This window comes from Acomys minous (genome assembly GCF_964271855.1).
Source record: "Acomys minous genome assembly, chromosome: 5".
Taxonomy (NCBI): Eukaryota; Metazoa; Chordata; class Mammalia; order Rodentia; family Muridae; genus Acomys; species Acomys minous.
In genome coordinates, this window is record NC_140494.1 from 124,871,031 (window position 1) to 124,892,897 (window position 21,867).

Below are 21,867 nucleotides of genomic sequence, written 5' to 3' on the forward strand. Positions count from 1 at the left end.
TTGGTACCACCTGGAGATACCGGAAGCTGGAAGAACCTTGAAAACTCTGGGGGGAAAAAGTAACGCCTACCTCGGATTGTCAGTGCCTGATTCCTGCAGAAAGCAGGACCTGAAACAATCTTTGGCACTGGTGTGGCAGGAATTCGGTGTTACCAATACCTACCTCCAGGCCACAGGAGGGGTTCAACAATTACTTCCCAAATGGATGACTATATCACTAGCAAAAGCCTCACTTTACTTACCTGTGAGACGACAGATTAACTTGAGATGACAAATTATTCGGGACGACCATCCACAGCACAACTCTCACGCATGATGTAGCTAACTCTATCTGGCAGGTCCGCACAAGGAAGTGCCCCAGGGGCTAAGCCACTGCCCAAGGTCAAGGTTCCTAACTGGTACCGGGGGCTGCAAACCAAGGTTTTTCAAGTACACCGCCTTGGAGCGCCGCCTCACGCCCAGAATCCCGACACTAAGACCCAAGTCGGGGTAGCAGATCGCACCCGGAGTCACCTGAGCCGGGCCCAATCCCTTCACTTCTCAGCTGTGTCTGCTCAAGGATTATCGCGGACTGTGGCTGGGAGGTCTCAGTCCACGTAAGGAACTCGGGGGGCAGGGGCGCATGAAAGGGTCCCAGTGCCCTGGCGGCTCCGCAGGGCACCCAGGGCCGCTGCTCTTCTCTTGCGACTTCAGGTAGGTGCGGGTTCTTACAGGCTGCTCGCAGGAGAGCGTCCTGGTCAGCGTTTTTTTTTTTCTTTTCCGGCAGGGGGAAATCTTACCCTAAGGCCGCCCCCCCCAAACACCACTGGGTGGAAGTCAGAGCGACCCCGCCCCAGGCGTCAGCCCGCTCCTTCCCTCCCCCACTCCCGACCCTGGAGTTCGGAATTGGAGCGGAAAAAGAGCAGGACGTGTGAAGTCTTAAAAGCCGGGTGGAGGTGACGAGCGGGACCTTCTAGGTCAGTCGAGGTACCCTTTCCTAGAGTTGAAAACGATTAGGTTCCCTTAACCCCCTCTTAGAGTAGACCGGGGTGGGGTGGGGCAGTGAGGAAGGAGTTTGTATTCTAATTCTCACCTTTTGGGCTGGAAGCCTCAGGCCAGAGAGGGGAGGTGATTTTCTCAAGGTCACTCAGCAAAACCACTAAATGACCTACTCCAGATCAGGTGTTTGCCGCCCTCCCCCTTCGCTGCCTTAACACCCCCCTCCCCCCCCCAGAACCCGGCCGCCAGCCGCCGCGCGCGAAGAAAAGCGCTGACCCGGACCCGATAGGAATTTGGGGTGAACGGACACCCCAAATTGGTGCTGCGACAGCCTTCAGCCCCCACATGGGGGGGAGCAATGAAACCTGGAGCCCCGCCGCCGCTGCCCTGGCTGGGGATGCAATGCGCGGGTCACCTCAAGCTCCACCCAAACCACGCGCGGCTCCTTTAAGAAAAGTTCTCTGAAAGAGTTCATCAAAGTTTAAAAACTTGTCTTGGAAAAGGGAATGGAGGGTGATGAGAGCTGAGTTGGGGGGGGGGGCGGGAGGAGAGGAAGGGAGAGGAGGGGGTCGGCCGAGGAAGCGGAGAGGGGAAAACGCCAGAGCTAAGAGAGGCACAGAGAGGCCAAGAGAGTCGCGGCCAGGGCCGGGGCGAGCCCGCAGTGGGCTGCGGGGATTGGCTGCGCGTTCCCCGGGAGACCGCGGGGCGGGGGAGGGGCGGGCCGGGCCCCAGCTGAGGCCGGTTCCGGCGCCCGCCCCCTCCCCCGGCGCCCGCCCCCCGCCGCCGCGATCGCACTCGCCGGCCGCAGTGAAAAGCCCGAGGCTGTGGCCGCACGGGCTTCTCTCGGGTTCCCGGTGCCTCTCCTCGGCTGCCTTCCCGCACCGGCCGAACTTAATGTGAACCCTCCCCCCTTCTCCCCTTCCTTATTCCTTAGCTTGACGCGGCAGCTGCCCGTCTCCTCACGAGCCCGCACTCTCCTCGGGGGCGCACGGCTCGCCGCGCCCCTGCCCACCTCGGGGGCCGCGCGTCCCGCGCCCCTCGCTGCGTCTCCCCCTCACCATGAACAACCTGAAGCCGGACGTCGAGCTCTGCACCGGCGCGGGCACCGGCACCGGCACGGGCACGGGCCCCAGCGGCCCGCTGGAGGAGGAGGTGGGTGTGCGGCCGCGGGACTCGGCGCGCGGGAGGTGCACGCCGCGGAGGTGGGCGCGGGAGAAGGGCACGCGGGGCCAGAGGCGGCGCGAGGTCGTGCGGGCCACAGCTCCTGGCGCCTTCCCGCCGCTGCCCTTCGCCCCGGGGAGGAGCAGCTCATGTCCAGAGGGCGGGGGCGTGCGGCCTGGACTGGCCCGGCGGGGCCGGCATTGTCTCCCCGCCCTCCGGGGTTCGAGGGGGGCGCGCGTCGGCGGCCACCCGTGTGTCCCCCGCGCTGGGCTTGCGGCGCCGCGCAGGTCCTAGGCACGCTGCCCTCGTGCCCCACGCGGGGTCCGGCATGCGCGCTTCGCCTCCTGAGGCGCGCCTCTTGGGTGGCCTGGACCCCGGCTCCTGCTGGAAGGAGCTGAGAGGGATTACCCGGGTGGGCACGCGGGAGGCATGCTCACCCTCCAGTTTTCCCCACCCTGACCCCTCGCCGTGGCCTTGGAGGCCGGGCCAGCTCCCCTGTGTCTGGGTTCCCTAGAGCTGAGGTCTTAGTGGGAGGCCGGGCTTTCCCTTCCCGTCTCAGAACTTGGGCTTCGACAGAGATGAGCCGGCAATTTAATTAATGAGTCGGAAAAGGAGAGATTCTAGAAACACTATTTCTTGTTCTTGCCCTTTGACCTAGTAGCCAAGCCAAGACACCCCCCCCCCCAATGGCCTGGGTGGGATCTTTCAAGGAGAGGGTGACATCATCTTGTCCAACCTCCCTATGTTGAAAAAAGCGGTTGTGAGACCTCGTCAGGAACCACCACCATTGCGGGTGGGTTTCATGGGCTCGTGAGGACGACGTACACGTGGGGCGGGGGTTGGGGGGGGCAGATAACAGCCTTAAAGGTAGCAGCGAGTGGAGGCTAGGCAGAACTAGTATGAAAAGAGGTCAGGCTTCTAGACTCCCAGGGAGTTCCTTTGCCGTCTGCTGTGTCACTCTAGGGCTGAGGGACCCTTCCTGCCCCGCCCTGGCATGCTCTTGCCCAGGAAACCAAGGGTCAGTTATCCAGCCCTAGCGCCCTTCCCTTGGTCTGGGGTAGTAACCGCAGAGGCCCTTGTGTTTCTTACCGGTCGTACTATGGGTCGGCGCAGAATGGGCCACTCTTGGGCTGCGCCAGCAAGAGGCTGCTACCAACCAGCCCCAGTGCACCAGTAGGGTGACATCGATAATCTAGGTTTGGATCCTGCTTTGGGGACAAGGAGGCAGAGAGCTATAAGCAACGATTCACTCTAGCGATGGACAGGGAGGGCTTGACGTCTCTCTGTTAATAGCTTGGAGTGGTAGCTGGCTTTGGTTCTGTCTTCCCTGCAGTTCCTAGCTTTGGGGTCCATCCCATCCTGATCTGTCTGATTTTTAGAATCTCTCCCTGAGTGAGGGTCGGTGGTGGTGGTGGTGGTGGTGGTGGTGAGTGTGTGTGTGTGTGTGTGTGTGTGTGTGTGTGTGGTTTGCTAGTGTGTGGTGATCTCTGCTTGTTTTCCCACCCTCTTGTGCTGAAACTGGGGGAGGGCACGTGCTTCCTGAAGCTGTGTGAGGACCCCAGATCCTGCATCTATTAAAAGGTTGGCCCTCAGCAGCCACTTCACGCTTACTGAAAGGCTCTCTGTACCCTCAGACCCGTTCTGAGTGGGAAGTAACCGTGTTGAAGAGTTGGAAAAAGTACATGAGGCCTTGGCTGCTGCTTAAAATTGTCTTTCAGGGAGAAGAGGGCAGGATATCCAAAAAGCAGAGTCAGTGCTACTCCCCCTAAGGAACTGGGGGTCAGCCATAGCCTTGGTTCAGAGAGTTGTGAGTGGTACCTGTAGAGGGACCTGGGCTTGAATTTAGTACTTAGCCGAGTTCCAGTGTTCAGTAGGTCCTCATTCAGGAAGCACGGAACACTAAAATTGGAACAGTGCAGGATAGCTTAGCATGGGCTCCCGTTAAAGGGGGCACAAACACTCGTGAAGCAATTCATGTTTAGAAATAAAATAGAACTGGTGAAATGGCTCACTGAGTGCTTGCACCAAGCCTGACTACCTGCTCCCGGGAATCCACATGGTGGAAAGAGAGAACTGATTTTTTAGAAGCTGTTCCCTGGTCTCTGCATGTGCACCCTAGCCCTCAATCTCCACCATCATATAAAAATAAATTAGAATATAACTGAAAGGTTTTAAAATAAAGAAAACTTGAGGGCAAGCAGGCATGGTGACGCACGCCATTAATCCCAGCATTCAGGAGGCAGAGGCAGGCGGATCGCTGTGAGTTCGAGGCCAGCCTGGTCTACAGAGTGAGTCCAGGACAGCCAAGGCTACACGGAGAAACCCTGTCCTGAAAAAACAAAACAAACCAAACAAACAAACAAACCCTGGGGCATGGGGGAGGCGGTGTTCAGTGTCTGCTCTTGTCTGGTGAGATTCTTCCTCGGCAGCATTCTGATCAGTAACCCAAGAACTCACTCTTAGCTGTCTCTTTCAGGTTCCATGGCTGGAACTGGTCCCAGGCAGTCGGTTTTACAATCCCTAAGATGCAGACAGTACTGTTAGCATTAGTGATTTACTGCTGTGGCTGAAACTGGCTCTTCCCAATCATCCATTGATTAGCTAAAACAAGCCTAGAAAAGTAAAAACTACTGTCTGCCTTTAACACCTCATTTCCTACGGGTACCAGGTTGGAGAAGGATGTGTTTTCTTGGTTCTAGGTGGCATCTCTGAGTCTAATTTCCTTGAACCGCTCTGTATAGTCAGGTTTCCCTGCTCGCATCCTGCTCTACCCTTGGGGACTCATATGTATTTATACATACTCAGAACCTCAAGTTCCTTTTCTGGAATACAGATGAAAAGGTTGGCCTAATCCCAGCAGGGAGGCAGAGGCACACAGGTCTCTGAGGTCAGGGCCAGCCTGGTCTATAAAGTGAGTCCGAGTCCAAGACAGCCAAGGATGCACAGAGAAACTCTGACTCAAAAAAAATAAAAAAGGTTGCAGGTGTGTGTGTGTGTGTGTGTGTGTGTGTGTGTGTGTGTGTGTGTCAAGGGGGGTGGGGGAGGGAGGAGAGCTTGCCCAGTGGTGGTGGTGGTGTGTCTAATACAAGGGTACCATAGTCACACTAGGAAGTTAGAGGTTAGCTCTCCCTCAGATGAGGGTGAGTAGAGCAGGAGGTTGTTAATGAGTGGAAAGGGCATTACATTAAAGGGTAGCTCCCAAGACAAGGCAGGAGGATTGCAGGTTCAAGGCTAGCTTGACTACATAGTTCCTATTTCAGAAGCAAAGCTAGAGAGAGCAGGGTTGTGTGGACCATGGGACCTCATGGTGTATTTGGGTAACTACTAGTAGTCTGCCATGTGGAGAGGTAGCAAAAGCCTGAGAGGATGTGAAGGAGGAAGGAAATTGCCATTTTCTCCCACTTGAGATGTGTTAAAAGCTTTGATACCTCTTGGAGGCTAAGGAGGACAGTGGGGAATTAAGGTGAGAAGCGGAAGTTCCTGTGTGGCCTAAGGCTGTACCCTCTTCCAGGTGGATGTTGATGGAGCACCAGATGATGTCACAGACCCTGAAAATACTGCTTAGATTCTAGTGATTACCTTGGATGGTGAGGCCATTAGTGTCGCTGGAGAGCAATGTGTGTGTGTGGTATTTGTTTATTGAGAGGGTCTTGCTGCATAGCCCAGCCTGGCTTGGAACGCTAGGCTGACCTGAAACAATGTAGCCCAATCACCATGACCTCAAATTCTTGGTCTTCCTGCCTCAACCTTGTGAGTACTGGCTGTACTGCAATACTGTAGAACTGGGATTACAGATGGGAGCTACAATATTCAGTGTTACTTAAAACTACCTTGTTGTGCTACGATTGATTGACACTAATAAAGCTGCATTTATTATTCAACATGAGTTTGGAGACTTGGCTGCAGTTACTTTTTGTGTTTGTTTTGCTTTGGGTGCTTAGGGTTGATCACTCGTGCTAAGCAAGGTGGTCTCTCACTGAGCTGCATCCCAGCCCCCACAGTAATTTTGTTTTTAGAGCCCTGGCTGGCCTGGAACTGTGGGCTGTCTCTACCTCCCAGGTGCTGGGGTTATCCTGAAGTAATTTTTTTTTTACGGTTTTTTGGTTTTTCAAAACAGGTTTCTCTGTGTAGCTCTGGCTGCCCTGAACTCACTTTGTAGACCAAGGCTGGCCTCGAACTCACAGAGATCCACCTGCTCTTGCCTCCCAAGCGCTGGGATTAAAGGTTTGTGCCACCACTGCCGGGCTCCTGAAGTAATTTTTAATTAGGTGGCATCCTTAGGTCATTGAAGTGTGATATTTGGGTTCCTGAGGTGAGGGTATAAATTGTAAGCTGTAGAAAGTCAGGAGTTAATGGTAGCCAAGGTATCTACAGTTGAGCCTATGGTTGCTACCCTTCTTTACCATAGTAGCTGGGATAAGAGGATGCATCCTCAGCAGATGTCAGGAAACGGGGTCCCTGGCACCTCTGAGGAGTTAGAGTTTTTAGTCTTCCTCTCTGAGGTGTGAGAGGTGGGAGGATGTTAGACCTACAGGGATGAATAGGCCAAGGTTGGTCTAAATGAATACAGAGGAACTCTAGAGTGCAGTGTATGGCTTGGGCATCTTTGTCTCTCTCTTTTTTTTTAAATTTAGTTTTCAGTTATGCATAGTATATGTATATGTCTGTGTGAGTCAGTGTATGTGAGTGCAGTGCTCATGTAAACCAAAAGGAGGCATCAGGTTCCCCTGGAACTGAACTTTCAGGTGGGTTCTGGTACCTAATTGAACTTAGGCACCATGCAAGCCCAGTAGGGGCTCTTAACTGCCTAGCCACCTCTCCAGTCCCCCCCCCCCCCATTTTTCTCCAGTTCCCTTTTTTTTTCTCTGAAATCAGTGTGATGTGTCATGCCTGTTATCCTAGCTCTTAAGATGTTCAGACAGGAAGACTGTCTCAAGTTCAAGGTCAGCCTGAGCTACGTAGGGATTTTCAGCCAGGGAGGGCTACTGAGCAAGAGGCTGTCTCAGTACACATACCAAAACCAACCAACCAAAGAGATTTGGTGTTGAATGGTTCAAATCCCAGCATTTGGGAAGTAGCAGTAGGAATGGGAGTTGCCTGGCTATATTGTTAAATTGGTGTCATAGTTACTGGTCTATTGCTGTGAAGAGACTAAGGCAACTCTTCTAAAAGAGAAAAAAAACATTTTAATTGGGGGGGAGGGTCCTTGCTTACAGTTTCAGAGGTTTTGTCTATTATCAGAGTGGGAATCATGGCGGCAGGCATGGTGCTGGAGAAATATTTGATAGCTACCTCCTGAAGCAAAGGCAGAGAGGCACAGACCAACACTGAGTTTGGCATGGGCTTTTGAAACCTCACAGCCCACACCACTGACACACTTCCTCCAACAGGGCCACACCTCCTTAATCCTTTCAAGTAGTGTCACTTCCTGGCCACTAAGCATTCAAATATATGAGCCTATGGGGACCATTCTTATTTAAACGACTACAGTTGGATTACCCTGGGCTACCCGAGACCTTTCCTCCCCCACAAAGAGGCATGGGAGCACTTGGGAGGCAGAGTTTCCAGACAACCTGGTCTACACAGTGAGTTCCAGGGCAGCCACGGTTATGTAGACACAGCAAGTTTCTGGTCAACTAGGGCTACGCGGAGAAGAAAGAATGAGCTATTTGAAAGTCCCTGGGACATGTTGGTGTTTGCTGGCAAGCCTTTCAGTGTGAGGGAAGGAAGTCTTCTGTGTCTCTAGGTACTTGCCTGGAAGCATGGCCCAGGCAAGTGGACCAGGAGGGTTCTGCGAGGTTGGCAGCCTTCTCTCCAGGCCTGGCTGTGGCTGTGGCTGTGGCTGTGGCTGTGGCTGTGGCTGTGGCTGTGGCTGTTGTCTTCACCCTCGTGGAGAAGCTGGGTTGCTAATAGGCTGTCCTTAGTGTGTGTCCCTCTGTCTTAATCTCTCCTTTCACAGTAGCACTGTGGAGTCCTTAACATCACTTTGGAAATGGAAGACGAAAAGTTTGCTTATCCACATACTGGGTTGGTGAGATGGGGAGGGGTGAAGCAGAAAAAAAAGTGTCTGTAATCATGACAACCCCCCCCCCCCCCCCCCCCCGCCGTACTGGTGATCAAACCCAGGATTTTGTACTTGGTATTCAAATACTTCTATGCCCGAGGTTCTGTCCTTCCAACCTGCTTTGTTTTGAGACAGGGACCTTGACTTAATAGTGTTAGAACTCTATACGTAGACCCGGCTGATCTCAAATTCGGAGATCTGCCTGCCTTTGGAGTGATGGGATTAAAGTGTCACCATGCTCAGCTTCAACCAAAAAATTTGAGGATTCAGTTCTGGGTCATGTCTGTGTCCAAAAAGTATAGGGACCTCGTGATTGAGTCGGGCTGTCTGTTTTGGGCTGGCAGCAGCCTAACACCTGGCAGTAGAAGACGAGGCATCAGTTCCAGCCAAAAGCTTTATTTTAGCGTACATGTTTGGAATTGCCACTGCCTGGGAATAATGAAAAAAAAAATATTTTATTTATTACATATACATGCCAGAAGAGGGCACCAGATCTCATTATAGATGGTTGTGAGCCACCATGTGGGAGCTGAGAATTGAACTCAGGCCCTATGGAAGAACAGACGGTACTCTTAACCTCCGAGCCATCTCTTCAGCCCTATATTTCAAATTCTCTACAGGAGTCATAACCCTTACTTATCTAAATATGAGGCTGATAGCTATCTAACCCATTGCCACAGACCACTGTGAGCATCTTAATTAAAGAAATGAATAGTCTCGCTCTCAAGTGACTACCGCCATTCTAGAGACATTTCTGCTGGGTGTCCTTGTCTCCTCCTTCCCTATGTGTAGGCAGCCTGGCCAGCTTGTTCCTTAGAGAATCAGGCTTTAAATCGCATTCAGTGTTTGAACATCCTGGCTTCCTCCATCTTCTGGGTTGGTGTTGCTAGGTTCCACGAGTAGGGCCTCAGCATGGGCTGAAGATGGTGCCTTTTCTTTGTTTTAAGCCATTTAACCCATTGGGTCCCAGACAGATGGAGAGAGAAGGGTATGTCAGTCCCTGGTTCAGGGCCACCCAGAAATGAGCTAAGTAAATTGCTGTGAGGTTGCAAGACCGCTTGCTTCTTCTGTTCTGCTGCTGTTATAGACATTATTAGCCCACGTTGAACTCTGTGATCTGACAATGGCCGTCCCCCAGCCAGCCAGCCATGATCTGACTGTGGCCACCTCTTGCCATATGAATGCTTAGTCACCAGGGAGTGGAACTCTTTGATAGGATTATAAGGATTAGGAGGTACTCTTATTGGAGGAAGTGTGTCACTGGGGGGTGGGCTTTGAGGTTTTCCAGAGCCCACATCCGGGGCCCCAGTGTTTGTCTCTTTTGTGACCTGTGGATCAGGATGTAGCTCTCAGCTGCCGGCCCAGCATCATCTTGTGTGCTGCCATGCTCCCGCCATGATGATAATGGCCTAAACCCTCCAACCTGTAAGCAAACTCCCAATGAAATGTTGCCTTTTTAAAAGAGGTGCCTTGGAGCTCAGCAGTTAAAAGCAGCACTTGGCTGTTGTACCAGAGGACCTGAGTTCAAATCTCAGCAGCCATGTGATGGCTCGCAACCATCTTTAAATGGGATCTTATCCCTCCTTCTGCCGTGCAGGTGTACATACAGACACAAAACTCACATATATGAGTAAATCTAAAGAGTTGCCTTGGTTGTGGTGTCTCTTCACAGCAATATGACAGTGACTAAAGACACCAGGCACACAGGCAAGTGATAGATCGTGATCATTGATAGCTCAGCCAAAAGATGAGTAGGGAGGTGAGTGAACTTGGGAGACTTCCTTTAATGCTGGGAGTGCCTGGGCATTCTTGCCTCTGGGTGTGGCCTCTGGTTTTGCCCGGAGCCACATGGCCATCCTGTCTGTCTGCAGCATCCTGCGGTAGCACCAACTCTGCACCACATGGTGCCTCTTGTCAGCCCTAGTTTTCTAAATGAGGCATAGGTCAGTGCACATGACAAGCTTTGACTGGTTGTGTTCATAAAACATGAAGCCTTCTCTCCTCCCGAGGCTACGAGTGCCTTAGAGGATGAAGTCTGAAGCCTTGTGGAGTACTTTCTTTATACGTGGCCAGCTGTGTTTCTCGCCTTAGATGCCTTGCTATCATCCCCTTAGCTGGATTGTCCCTGGTTTCTGTCCTTCCCACTCCTATACACAGTCAGTATGCTAGGGTTATGTTTTACAACCTAGAGGGGGAAAAGCCCCAAACTTTCTAAGCCACTTGGACTTTTACCCCCAGCTCTTGGCTATATGCTATTTAACCCCTGAGCTGGCTTGTCTGTAAAAACGGGGGCCCATACATCAAAAGGCGTGTCAAGCTTACAAGCCCGTGGTTGGTTCATTTATGGATGAGCGTAACTACCACAAAGTGTTAGCTCAGAACGCGACTTCACAGCCAACCTCCGGTGACTGTAATTGGGAGCTGGAGTTGGCTGGGCAGTCAGGATGACAGGACAGACTCTGAAGCCTGGGGCTTTGTACCAGGTCTGATGTGGTGACAGTGGTCAGGCACTGTGGGATAAGGTGCCGTTGGTCAAGAACTTCCCGCGGGAAATTATCTGGTTGGTGTGTGAGGGAGCCACTGAGCCACCCCAGAGTTCCACAGGAAGCCAGGAAGCTTGTCCTCAGAGCAGTGGACTCCAGGGAGCCCGTCTCTCAAGGTTCACAGCCACTGCCTACCACTGTGTGCTGCTTGCTCTTTCCCCGCGTCCTCGCTTAGTGCCTTATAAGTCCTGGGTCTGCAGGCCATGTTGCTACATTCCATCCACCCCGCGTCAAGTGGCCCCCGCTCAGGGCCTTCTTTCCTTGGGAGGGGCAAAGGGTAGCCTGCTGTGCCAAGCCCAAGCCTAGGACACAAGCAGAATCCTCCTCCACCCCGGGGCAACCAAAGAAAAACTGTCCGCTGAGATGAGTGTGTGGCTGCCCTGAGGTTTCTACCTGGCAACCTCCGCATTGGCCTGGCAGCGGCACACCTCTAGGCGCCTACACTGTCCCGTTGTCATGCTCTACCCCTTTGCTTTCTTGTGGGCAGAAGGAAGCACTGGCGTTCTTGAGAAAGGGATCAAGAGCAATGCTTTCCTCTTTCCCTGAGTTGTTTGTGTTTTGAAACAGGGTCTCTCTATGTAACCCTGGTTGTCCTAGAACTCCATGTAGGCCAGGCTGAGCTCGAACTCAAGAGACTGGCCTTGCCTCTGTCTCTGGGAGCGCCAAGACGAAAGGTGTGTGCCGCTATCCCTGGCCCTTAACTCCAAGGAGTCTGGGCAGGTGTGTCTTTACTGTTAATGCTTACTCTTTTTGCAGTGTGTATACCAACAAAGTCAGGTAACATGACTTCAGTAGTGCACACCTGTTGCCCTAGTTACCTTAAGAGGCCGAGAGAGGAGAATTATTTAGACAGCTAGGTTCAGTTCCATCCTGGGACAAAGGGTGACAGGCCATCAAGAAAGGAAAAAGGGAAGGAAAGGTTTTGGTTTTTAGAGCATCAGAGCATGGGGGGAACTGTTCTTCATAGTTGAGATACAAGGGAAGGCCCGCAGCCAGCCACTTGTAGTTGGTCTGGGGTTTCGCTCCTGGTAACTGTTAGAAGGGTCTCTTGGGTTTCTTAAGTCTGGTTGGCTGCTGCCTTCTGATCAGGGGGCTGAGTCCAGTGTCTTCGTTCTCAGTGGAGTCTCCCTTGCGATGATCACATTCCATTATTACAGTGGCATCTACATAAGGGTGTTGAGTCTTTCTATATCAGGAAAACTTGCTCTATGTGTAGCCTGCAGCCCTTGAGGTCTGAGGGGGTGGGGGGTGGGTCCTGCATCTGTCCCAGTGATTGACCAGCATCTTGTCCAGAATCCTGTAGAAGGCACTGCTGCTTGCCTAGAGGGTGGAGGTGGTAATCAGTTGGTTTTACCTCCCACCTTATTCATGTATTTATTTGTGAGACAGGATCTGACTATGTAGCTCCGGCTGGCTTAGAACTTGCTAGGTAGACCTTGCCGGCCCGGAACTCAAAAAGACCCACCTGCCCCCACCTCCCCAGGGCTGTCATCACAGGTGTGTGCTACCAGGCCCAGTTTTGGATTGTCTTAGAATTCTCAGGCAAGTCTCAGATTCTCATCACTATCCTCCTGCCTCAGCCTCCAGAGTGTGGGTATTACCAGTGTGAGCTACCATGGCTTCCTGGCTCCTTTCACTTCTTTAAAACCAGCTTTGTTTAAGACTAACGCGTAGCATCGCCCTCACCCACCCTAGTGTTCTGCAAGGTGTTGTTTCTCTCCCCTTTGGTCTAAAGCCGAAAGCAACTTGTCCCTGGGTACCCAAAGCTGCCTCCCGCTAGGGTCTGAGCAGACCTGGCATAATAAGATCAAGGTCTGAAAATGGGCATTGACTCATGAGCCAAGCCCTTGGGGACCTTAAAGCTACTTTTTACATGTGCAGTGGCTGCTAGCAGCTCTCTGGACCCCTGGGTCCTGGTTTTCTCATCTAAAAATACAGTTATCTTCCAGCTCAAATATTCTTTATTTAGGTTACTGCCGAGGACCAAGACTATGTGGGGGGTGGGGGGAAGGATGTGGGAAGGGCTTACAAGAGTCTTGTTTTTCCCAGTTTGGGTTTCCCTCCTCCCCTCCCCCCTTCCTAGTAGTGTTTTCCATCCAGGGGACACTGGGAGCCCCACCTCCAGCAGTGAGCGGGCGGAACTGGAGCAGGAGTTTCTTGAACGTTGATGGAGTGGATGGGTCAGCGATCCTTTACAGTTTGAATTCTTAGCTTTTAGAGATGCTAAAAGATTTCTGGGGATAGCTCAGTAGGGGAGTCCCTGGCTAGCATGCACAAAGCCTTAGGTTCAGGCTCCAGGACTGCAAATATATTATACCAAACAAAAACAAAATATAACTTACAGAATTAGTTTTCTTTTTCCTTTTTAAAAAATTATCTTTTAGCCGGGCGGTGGTGGTGCGCGCCTTTAGTCCCAGCACTCGGGAGGCAGAGGCAGGTGGATTGCTGTGAGTTCAGGGCCTGGTCTACAAAGTGAGTCCAGGACAGGCAAGGCTACGCAGAGAAACCCTCTTTCAAAAAACTTAAAAAAAAAAAAAAAAAAAAAAAAAATATATATATATATATATATATATATATATATCTTTTAGGTTTTGCTTATTTGTGTGTGTGGTGGGGGGTGGCCAGCCCAGTTCACAACAGTCAGCTGGGCGTCACTTGCCTTTCTTTTGTTGAGGCAGGATTTGGTTTCTATCGTTTCTCTCACTACATACTTTTCAGGCCTGCTATCCCACACGCTTCAGGGCGATTTTCCTGCCCTGTGATGCACACCACTGGGTTCTGGAGGTGAATTTGGATCACAGGCATGTGCACTCGCACCTTTAACCACTGATCCGTCTTCCAGACCTTTCCACCCCTCCCCCAAGCAGAGTTTTTCTGTGTAGCCCTGGCTGTCCTGCAACTCACTCTGTAGACCAGGCTGGCCTGCCTGTGCCGCCGCCACCACCACCACCACCACCACCACCACTGAACTCAGACCTTCTTTTCTGTCTCTTTTGTTTTGTTTCTTGAGACAGGATCTCACTATAGTCCAGACTGGCCTAAAACTCACAGAGATCCTTCTGCCTCTGCCTCCCAAGAACTGAGATTTCCATTCCTCTGCTAGCCTCATTTGTTTCTTGGCATTTTTGAGTCAGTGTTTTAGTATTTGGTCCAGTCCCACAATCCTCCGACTTCATCCTCTTTTATTCCACACAGCTCCACACACCGCACACAGCTCAAGATTCAGTTTTCAAAAATCACTTTTAGGTATGATGACACATACCTGTCATTTCAGCACTAAGGAGGCAGACATAAGGGCTGAGACTTTAAGGGTCATCTTCATCTATATAACAAGTTTGGGGCTAGCCTGGGCTACATGCGAATTTTATAAAATCACAGACACACACAAAGAGAGAGAGACTCAATAATTGCATGTGTGTGTGTGTGTGTGTGTGTGTGTAAATATCCTCTTTTGTAGGATATTTTTATTGCCAAAAGGTTTCCTGTGCATACATTCTCCCCGAGTCTGTGCCAGTGGCGGGGTTTATGTAGGGTAGACTGCTGCCTCTAATGGGGTGGTGGGGTTTCTGAGGTGCAGGGAAGAAAGCTGAGTCCTCTACACAGGAATTCCTTGAGTTCCAGGTCCTGTCTTGGCTTTCCTGCTTTGGGGTTTGAGGAAGGCTGTGTTGTCCTTCAGAGTTAAAGGGTAAGAGGATTTAATGGCTGTGGGTGTCACTTTGTTTCTGAAAGCTGTGTTTACCCTTTCCGTCGATAATAAAATCTGGCATTTATGGAGCCCATCCTCTCAGCCACAGTAACTGAGCAGCAAGTCTTTAATGCTTGGTATGAAGGAGGTCCTGGTGGGGCGTTAAAAAGTTGTGTAGAAAAGCAGCAGCAGCATAGTGATACAGTGGGAGGTGGAGGCAAGAGGTCTGCAGTTCAAGGTCATCTTCAACTAATTGGAGTTGATTGGAAGCCAATTTGGAGTCCGTGGGACACCCCCCCACCCCCCCCCCACCCCCCCACCCCCCCCACCCCCGTCTCAGAAAACAAAAAGAAAAATAAAGTTGGGATATTCCTCCCAATCCTGAGCCCTCAGTGACAGCTCTCTTCCCTCTTTTACAGAGGAGAACACAGACCTAGTGACCAGCGAGGTCCTTGTCCTGTTTCTGCGTACAGGTTCTCTACTGAAGAGGACCTCCCCCGCCTAACCTTTTAAGACCCTGGGTGAGCTTCTGAGAGCAGGGAGGTCTGAGCAGCTGCTGTTTGAGCCGTGACCTTTAGGCTGCTTCCAGTATCTGCCTGACTAGAAGCCGATTTCATACAGCTGAATTTGTGCTGTTAGCCAGGTGCTCTGGTGCTTGCTCACTCGCTCTCCGCCCCTGTGTGTGTGTGTGTGTGTGTGTGTGTGTGTGTGTGCGCGCGCGCGCGCGTGTGTGTGCTGGGATTAAAAACATGCACCACCAAAGTCATGGTGCATACCTTTAATCCCAGCACTCTAGAGGCAGATCTTGAGTTCGAGGCCAGCCCGGTCTACAGAGCTAGTTCCAGGACAGCTAGGGTAACATAGAAACCCTGTTTTGTTTGTTTGTTTTAAATCTTCCTTTAAATCTGTTTGCCCGGAGGGGTAATTTCCACCCTGAGCACCTTAAGATGGGAACTGTCCTGGTCCTGTACCTATGGACTGAGTGAGGCTAGCACTGGCTGGACAGAAGGAGCCTAAGAACACATAGGCACTTCTCTCTGAGGGACAGTAAAGGCCTAGAGAGTCCCAAGAAGTTGGGCATCAAACCACAGCCTGTGGGGTGGACTTAGCAGGTGCAAGTGGGCCTTCCCTCACACTCCCGGGTTCTGTGGAACAAAGATATGGAGTAAGGTGTGTGTAAGAGAAGAGCAGCTTTGGGCAGGACTGAGGTTCTGGGGAGTGCTGGTCATTTCCCCTAGACAGGCCTGGGCTCAGCTGGGACCTCCAGTATCTGGTCTCCTCCTGGCTGGTGTGGAGGCTGCGTGGCCCTGTCTGTGTTGTCTTGTATGGGAATACCACCCTGAGCAGGTTCCACTGGGAGAGTTGTTTCCCGACACGCACCATCTAAGGGTTCTACATCGGTCTCTCCACCAACTGCAAACTTGCGTTTTAGCTGTGCTGAGGATGTGACCGTGGCCCCTAGCTGTGTCTGCTCTAGCTGTGTCTGCTCTTACTTGCCCTGAAGGTGTCAGCCTAAAAGTGATGTAGTTGCTGTTTACCTTTCAGGACAGGAAGGAGACTGTCCTTGAGTTGTGTTGCTGTTTCTCTAGTAGAGATACGGAGAGAGTCCTAAGGAAACAAGTGTGGTACCTTCCGCCTTCCTAGGGATTGTGTGAACCCCCCTTATGCTTTCTTCAGTTAATTTGAGGCGTGCGTGCATGCGTGTGTTCACTTTTATAAGCCTGTGGAATAGGTAGGTCGCAAGGTCTTTGGTTGATCTTTCTGGTATGGCATCAACTCGATGTTAGTGCTGAATTCTGGTCTGCGCCTGGCCTCTCCTGATGGCCCAGTTACCCTGGCACGAGAAGGTGACAGGAGGAATGGGCCTCATACTAGGCTAAGATATGGGAGACTGGTTGGTTGGGCTGCATGTCCTGAGTATCCAAACTGTGTCATGGGCAGCTATGTTGTCACACTCATTTCTTCCTCATCTTTTTTTTTTTTTAAGATAGGGTTTCTCTGTTACACAGAGTGCTGGCTATCATGAGCTCAATTGGTAGACAAGGCAGGTGCCTTGGGGAGCAGTAAGATCATCAGATCTCCTGGAGCTGGAGTTACAGGCAGATGTGCACCATCTGATGTGGGTGCTGGAAATTCAACTAGGATTTTCTGCAAGAACAGTGCTTACTCTACACCATGGAGCCATTTCTCCAGTCCCTGTTTTATTTTATTTTTTTGAGATAAGCTCTCTGTGTATAGCCCTGGCTGTCCTGGAACTTACTGTGTAGACCAGACTGGCCTTGAACTCACAGAGATCTGCCTGCCCCTGCCTCCTGAGTGCGGGAATTAAAGTGTGCGCCACCACGCCCGGACTCCTTGGTGCTTTTAACCTGGAGTATTTATTACTTCCTCTGGGGAAGAAAGAAGCTAAAGATTCCAGTGACTGCCTAAGGTCAATCAGCTCTAGACTTCCCTGGACCTGATCTAGCCTCATTAGACAACCCTTATAAACAGACAGCTCTTGTTAGCTGACAGGGAAGAGTTTGTGGAGGTACATTATTACTTCATACCCTTTGTTGAGCCTTACGTATGGGCTAGGGCTAGCGTAAGGAGCGCTCTTGGTCTTAGAGGTGGGTGGTGGTGTCTGTGTTGTAGATCAAAACATTCAGAAAGACAAATCAGCTTCCCTAGGCCAAAGCCTATAGATGAGATGTGAACTCTGATCCAGCTAGGTCTAGCCTGTTCTCTTGCCTTTGTTCTCTTGGACTCACTTTGTAGATCAGGCTGGCCTCGAATTTACAGAGATCCACCTGCCTCTGCCTCCTGAGTGCTGGGACTAAAAGCATGTGCCACCAAGCCCAGCTGTGTTTGGTTTTTCAAGACAGGGTTTCTCGGTGTAGCCTTGGTTGTCCTGGAACTCAACTGTGTAGAACAGTCTGGCCTCAAACTCAGAGATCCACCTGTCTCCCAAGTGCTGGGATTAAAGGCGTGCGCAGCCGCCCCCTCCCCCTTGCCTTTGGTTTTCTTGAGATGAGGTTTCAATATGTATCTAGGGCTGATCTTGAATTTACTGTGTGGCCGGTCCATCTAGGCTTCAGTCTCACAGCAATATTCCAGTGTCAGCTCCCCAAGAATTGGGATTGCAGGTATATGTCACCACCACAGTCAGCATTGCTAACTTTTATAAGGCAAGCAGCTTGGTTCACCAAGGAACAGAGCTGAGTGAAACCCAAGCGTTGAGACTGTCTGTGCCACCAGCGATCCACTTGGGCAGTTGCATTATTAGTCTATAGTTGGGTCTTCCCTTCCCAAGAATTTTTGTTCCAGATGATAGGAAAGCCAAAGTGACGGCAAAAGAAAGAGCAGAAACCAGCAAGCAGAGGCATGAACCCAAAGGCTAGCTAGCAGCACGCAGAAAAGGGGGCGGGGTCTGGAGCCCACCATTGCTCTGTTTCCACATTGGACCCCACACAGCCCCACACACTCTAGGTCCCATTCTCACGGCAGCTGCTTGTGCCCTGCTCCTTTCTCACTCGTGAGCTGGAGAGTGGCCGTCCACCCTTGACACTTGCTGGGTTTCCTCACTGCCCATTCCTTCCCTCGAAGTCCTGCCATGGCCCTTTGGTGCCGTTGCCTTGCGTGGCTCTCAACAGTCTGAACTGCTCTGGCACACGACCACACAAAGTCTTAGACACAAGAAAGAAGCCTCTAAACTTTTCCACCTTTCAAAGCATCGGACCCTGTTGGACTTGTCGCTCAAGATCTTCCCTCCAAGCCTAGTGTGGTAGCACAAGTCTTTAGTATAAGCACTCAGGGAGGCAGAGACCTGATCTACAAACCAAGTCTAGGGCAGCCAAGGCTACACAGGGAAACCCTGTTTTAAAAAACTAAAAAATTCTCCCTCCATATTCAGTTCCTCTAGAGACATTTACCCAGAGACCAGAAGTGGCCCAGCAAGACAAAATGAACACGCCCGGTAATCCTTTTTCATCCCCCACCCTTTTTTTTTAATTTAAATTTTATTTATTTGTTTGTTTGTTTGTTTTTTGTTTTTTCAAGACAGAGCTTCTCTGTGTAGCCCTGGCTGTCTTGGACTCCCTTTGTAGACCATACTGGCCTCTAGCTCACATTGATACGCCTGCCTCTGCCTAGTGCTGGGATTAAATCCTAGTGCTAGGATAAAGGCACCACGCCTCCCGGCTGAGGCACCTCTCTTAACAAGGGGGATAGAAGGGTGTAATTGGCTGGGGTAGAGTGTTCCGTGTCAGACTTCTTCCTGGGACTTAGCCTCTGGCAATTGGCTTCTGCAAAGGGCCTGTGGCCTACAGATGGGACCACTCACCTAATCCATAACTGCTTTGTGTCTGTGCTGGAAACCCTGCTGTACCTAGCCTTTAAGGAGGTCTAGAATGGAAACCAGGTGAAACCAGCCATGTGGCCCAGAGACAAGGCTGGTAAGGAGGGTCTGAGTGGGAGATGCGGAAAGATCCCTGAGCTCAGGCCCCACTCCCACAGCGAGCAGGAAACTTGGTGCTGAGAATTTGCTATTTAAGGGGCCTCTGGGGAGGTCTGGCCAAAGGGCCATTTGAGAGAGGGATTAAAATTAGCCTGGCCTGAGAGAGGCAGGCTTTGGAGAGGGCTGAGGTGGAAGTTTCTGTGAGGTTGCTCTGGGGAGAAGACAAGATGTCTGCTCAGGTCTCCTCAGTAGGCAGTTTACACTCAAAATCCTAGCCTCTAGGACAGACCCTGAGCTACTCTGAGGGTTCTTTCCTGGTGCCCCAGAGCAGGTGTCTTCTCTGCCAGGCTGTGTAGCAGAGAGACTTGGATTGTGAGACAGTGGTCTTCTATGTGACCTTGTGCTTGGAGATTTACTTTTTTTTTTTTTTTTTAAAGATTTTTGAGACAGAGTTTCACTGTGTAGACCTTGCTGTCCTAGAACTCGATCTGTAGACCAGGCTGGTCTCGAACTCATAGGAGATCCTCCTGCCTCTGCCTTGAAGGTGGCAGGAAGGATTAAAGGCGTGCGCCACCACCGTCCAGCATTTGCACTCTTGAAACCCTGCCAGCAAAAGGCGGGGAGGCTCCAGAGTCTAAGAGCACAGGTTAGCGCAGCCTGGAGCCTCGGCTGTGTATTTCCCAAAGGAGCCACCAAGAACAGGGCAAAGTGGGGGGCACTGTAGGGGTACAAAGCTCTGGGGCCTGGGCAAGGTAAACAGCCTTCTCCCAGGTAAAATGTCATATATCTAAGGAGAACTCATCCAAGTGGCCAGAGGTCCTCCTGTGTGTGCTTGACAAAATTTCACAGGAAGTCTGTTCTCCCCTGAAGCTCACTCTTGGGTAGATGGGTGTGGTGACATGGCAACCAGCACCTACCTAAAGGATTGGTTTTCTTTGACAATCTTGACTCTTGGAGGGGGTCGGGGAGTGTGTGTGTGTGTGTGTGTGTGTGTGTGTGTGTCTGTCTGTCTGTCTGTCTGTCTGTCTGTCTGTCTTGCCCTCAGGCCAAAAGAGGGCATTATAGATTCACCGACACTCTGGGTAGTGTCAAGGCTACACAGAGAGAGAGAGAGATGGCTCAGAGGTTAAGAGCACTGGCTGCTCTTCCAAAGGTCCTGAGTTCAATTCCCAGTAACCACATGGTGGCTCACAGCCATCTATAATGTGATCTGGTGCCCTCTTCTGGCCTGCAAGAATACATGCAGGCAGAGCTCTGTATACATAGTAAATAAATAAATCTTTAGGGGCTGAAGAGATGGCTCAGAGGTTAAGAGCACCAACTGCTCTTCCAAAGGTAATGAGTTCAGTTCCCAGCAACCACATGGTGGCTCACAACCATCTATAATGAGATCTGGTGTCCTCTTCTGGCTTGCAGGCAGGATATTGTATACATAATAAATAAAAAATTTTTTTAAAAAACAAAAACAAAAACAAAAAACCAAAAACAAATCCATCCTCCTGACATTTGGAGCTACAGATGTGAGCTATCAGGTGAGTGCTGGGATCCAAACCCAGGTCATCTACAAAGCAACAAGTGCTGAGCCACCTCTCAGGCCTGATGTCTTTTGGAGGCTGACCTAAAACTTACTGTTAGCCTTCAACTTGTGTTGGTCTTCCTGGGTCAGCCTGTCCAGTGGTGATATTATAAACTTAAGAGATGCATGTGAAGAGTCTAAACAACTTGTGGGTTCTCTCCTACTGTGTGGTTTCCAGAGACCAAACTCAAGTTAGCAACCTTGGCAGTGTCCTTATCCACTGAGCCTTTCACCAGCCCTTGAGTGTGTGTTTTACAGAGCTGGTGAGATGATGGTTCCCCATTTACAAGCACTTGTCACTCTGCAGAGAGGACCCAGGATCTGTTCCCAGTACCCAAGTCAGTCAGCCCACAGCTGTAACTCAGCTCCAGGGAGTCTGACATCCTCTTCTGTCCTCCACAGGTGTGCATGTACACACACACACACACCCCCCCAAGAATAATTGTTTAAATACAAGTGAATGAATGAATAAAAGGGGTGTGTGTGTGTGTGTGTGTGTGTGTGTGTGTGTGTGTGTGTTAGTTAATGTATCTAGACCAGGTTGGCAAGATGGCTCGGTGGGTTAAGGGCTTCTGCCATCAATCCTCTGGGACCCACATGGTGGAGTGAGAAAACTGACTCCTCCAAGTTGTTCTTTGGCCTGTACACATATGTATACACACACACACACACATAAAAAATAAGCTTAAAAACTGTAGACAGGGCATGGTGGCAACTCAAAGCCAGCTTGGTGTACAACGTTCCAGGCTGGGTGTGGTAGCCCACGCCGCTAATCCCAGCACTCAGGAGGCAGAGGCAGGCAGATCTCTTGAGTTTGAGGCCAGTCTGGTCTACAAAGTGAATCCAGGACAGCCAAGGCTACACAGAGAAACCCTGTCTCAAACCACCCCACCCCACCCCACCCCACCCCACACCCCACCCCACACCCCACACCCCACCCCAGGCTAGCCAGAGCTAAAGGAGAAGCCCTACCTTCAAAACAAAACAAACCTGTAGTAAGCTAAAGACCTCCTCTTCCCCCCCCACCCCCAGGTAATGTGCCTACTTCTACACCTGGTGCCTGCACATTTGCATGGCAATAGCCCCCTGAGGCACCTGTGATCTCAGTGCCTGGGAGACAAAGGTGAAAGGATTGAAAGTTCAAGACTAGCCTGAGCAGTTCAGCAAGATGCTGTCTCAAACAGAAATGTTTTGTTTTTTTTAAGCTAGGAATTAGCTGGGCATGGTGGCAAATCCCTTTAACTCAAGCATTGGGAAGGCAGAGGCAGGCAGATCTCTGTGAGTTCAAGGCCAACTCGATCCACATAGAGTTCCTGGGCAGCCAGGGCTCTGTTTCAAAACAAACAGACACAAAAAACTAAGAATTGTAGCTCAGTGGTAAAGTGCCTGCCTAACATGTATAGGATTCTAGTACCACAAAAACAA

The 21,867-nt window shown here is 51.1% G+C and overlaps 1 protein-coding gene across 4 annotated transcripts in view; it reads left to right on the forward strand.

Moving 5' to 3' along the window:
* Positions 1-443: 443 nt before the first annotated feature.
* The window catches only part of RBPMS2 (RNA binding protein, mRNA processing factor 2), a 34,689-nt gene continuing 13,265 nt past the window's right edge, over positions 444-21,867 (forward strand). For 2 of the 4 annotated variants that reach the window (XR_014779383.1, XM_084782407.1), the window contains exon 1: positions 1,747-2,130. Coding sequence is in view for 3 of the 4 variants with exons in the window: in XM_084782407.1 (XP_084638533.1) it covers positions 2,038-2,130 (93 nt within the window). In the remaining variant the exon portion in view is untranslated. Of the gene's footprint in view, positions 694-766; positions 957-1,746; positions 2,131-21,867 lie in introns of those variants that run through there. The other 2 variants (XM_084782409.1, XM_084782408.1) reach the window with 2 other exon arrangements.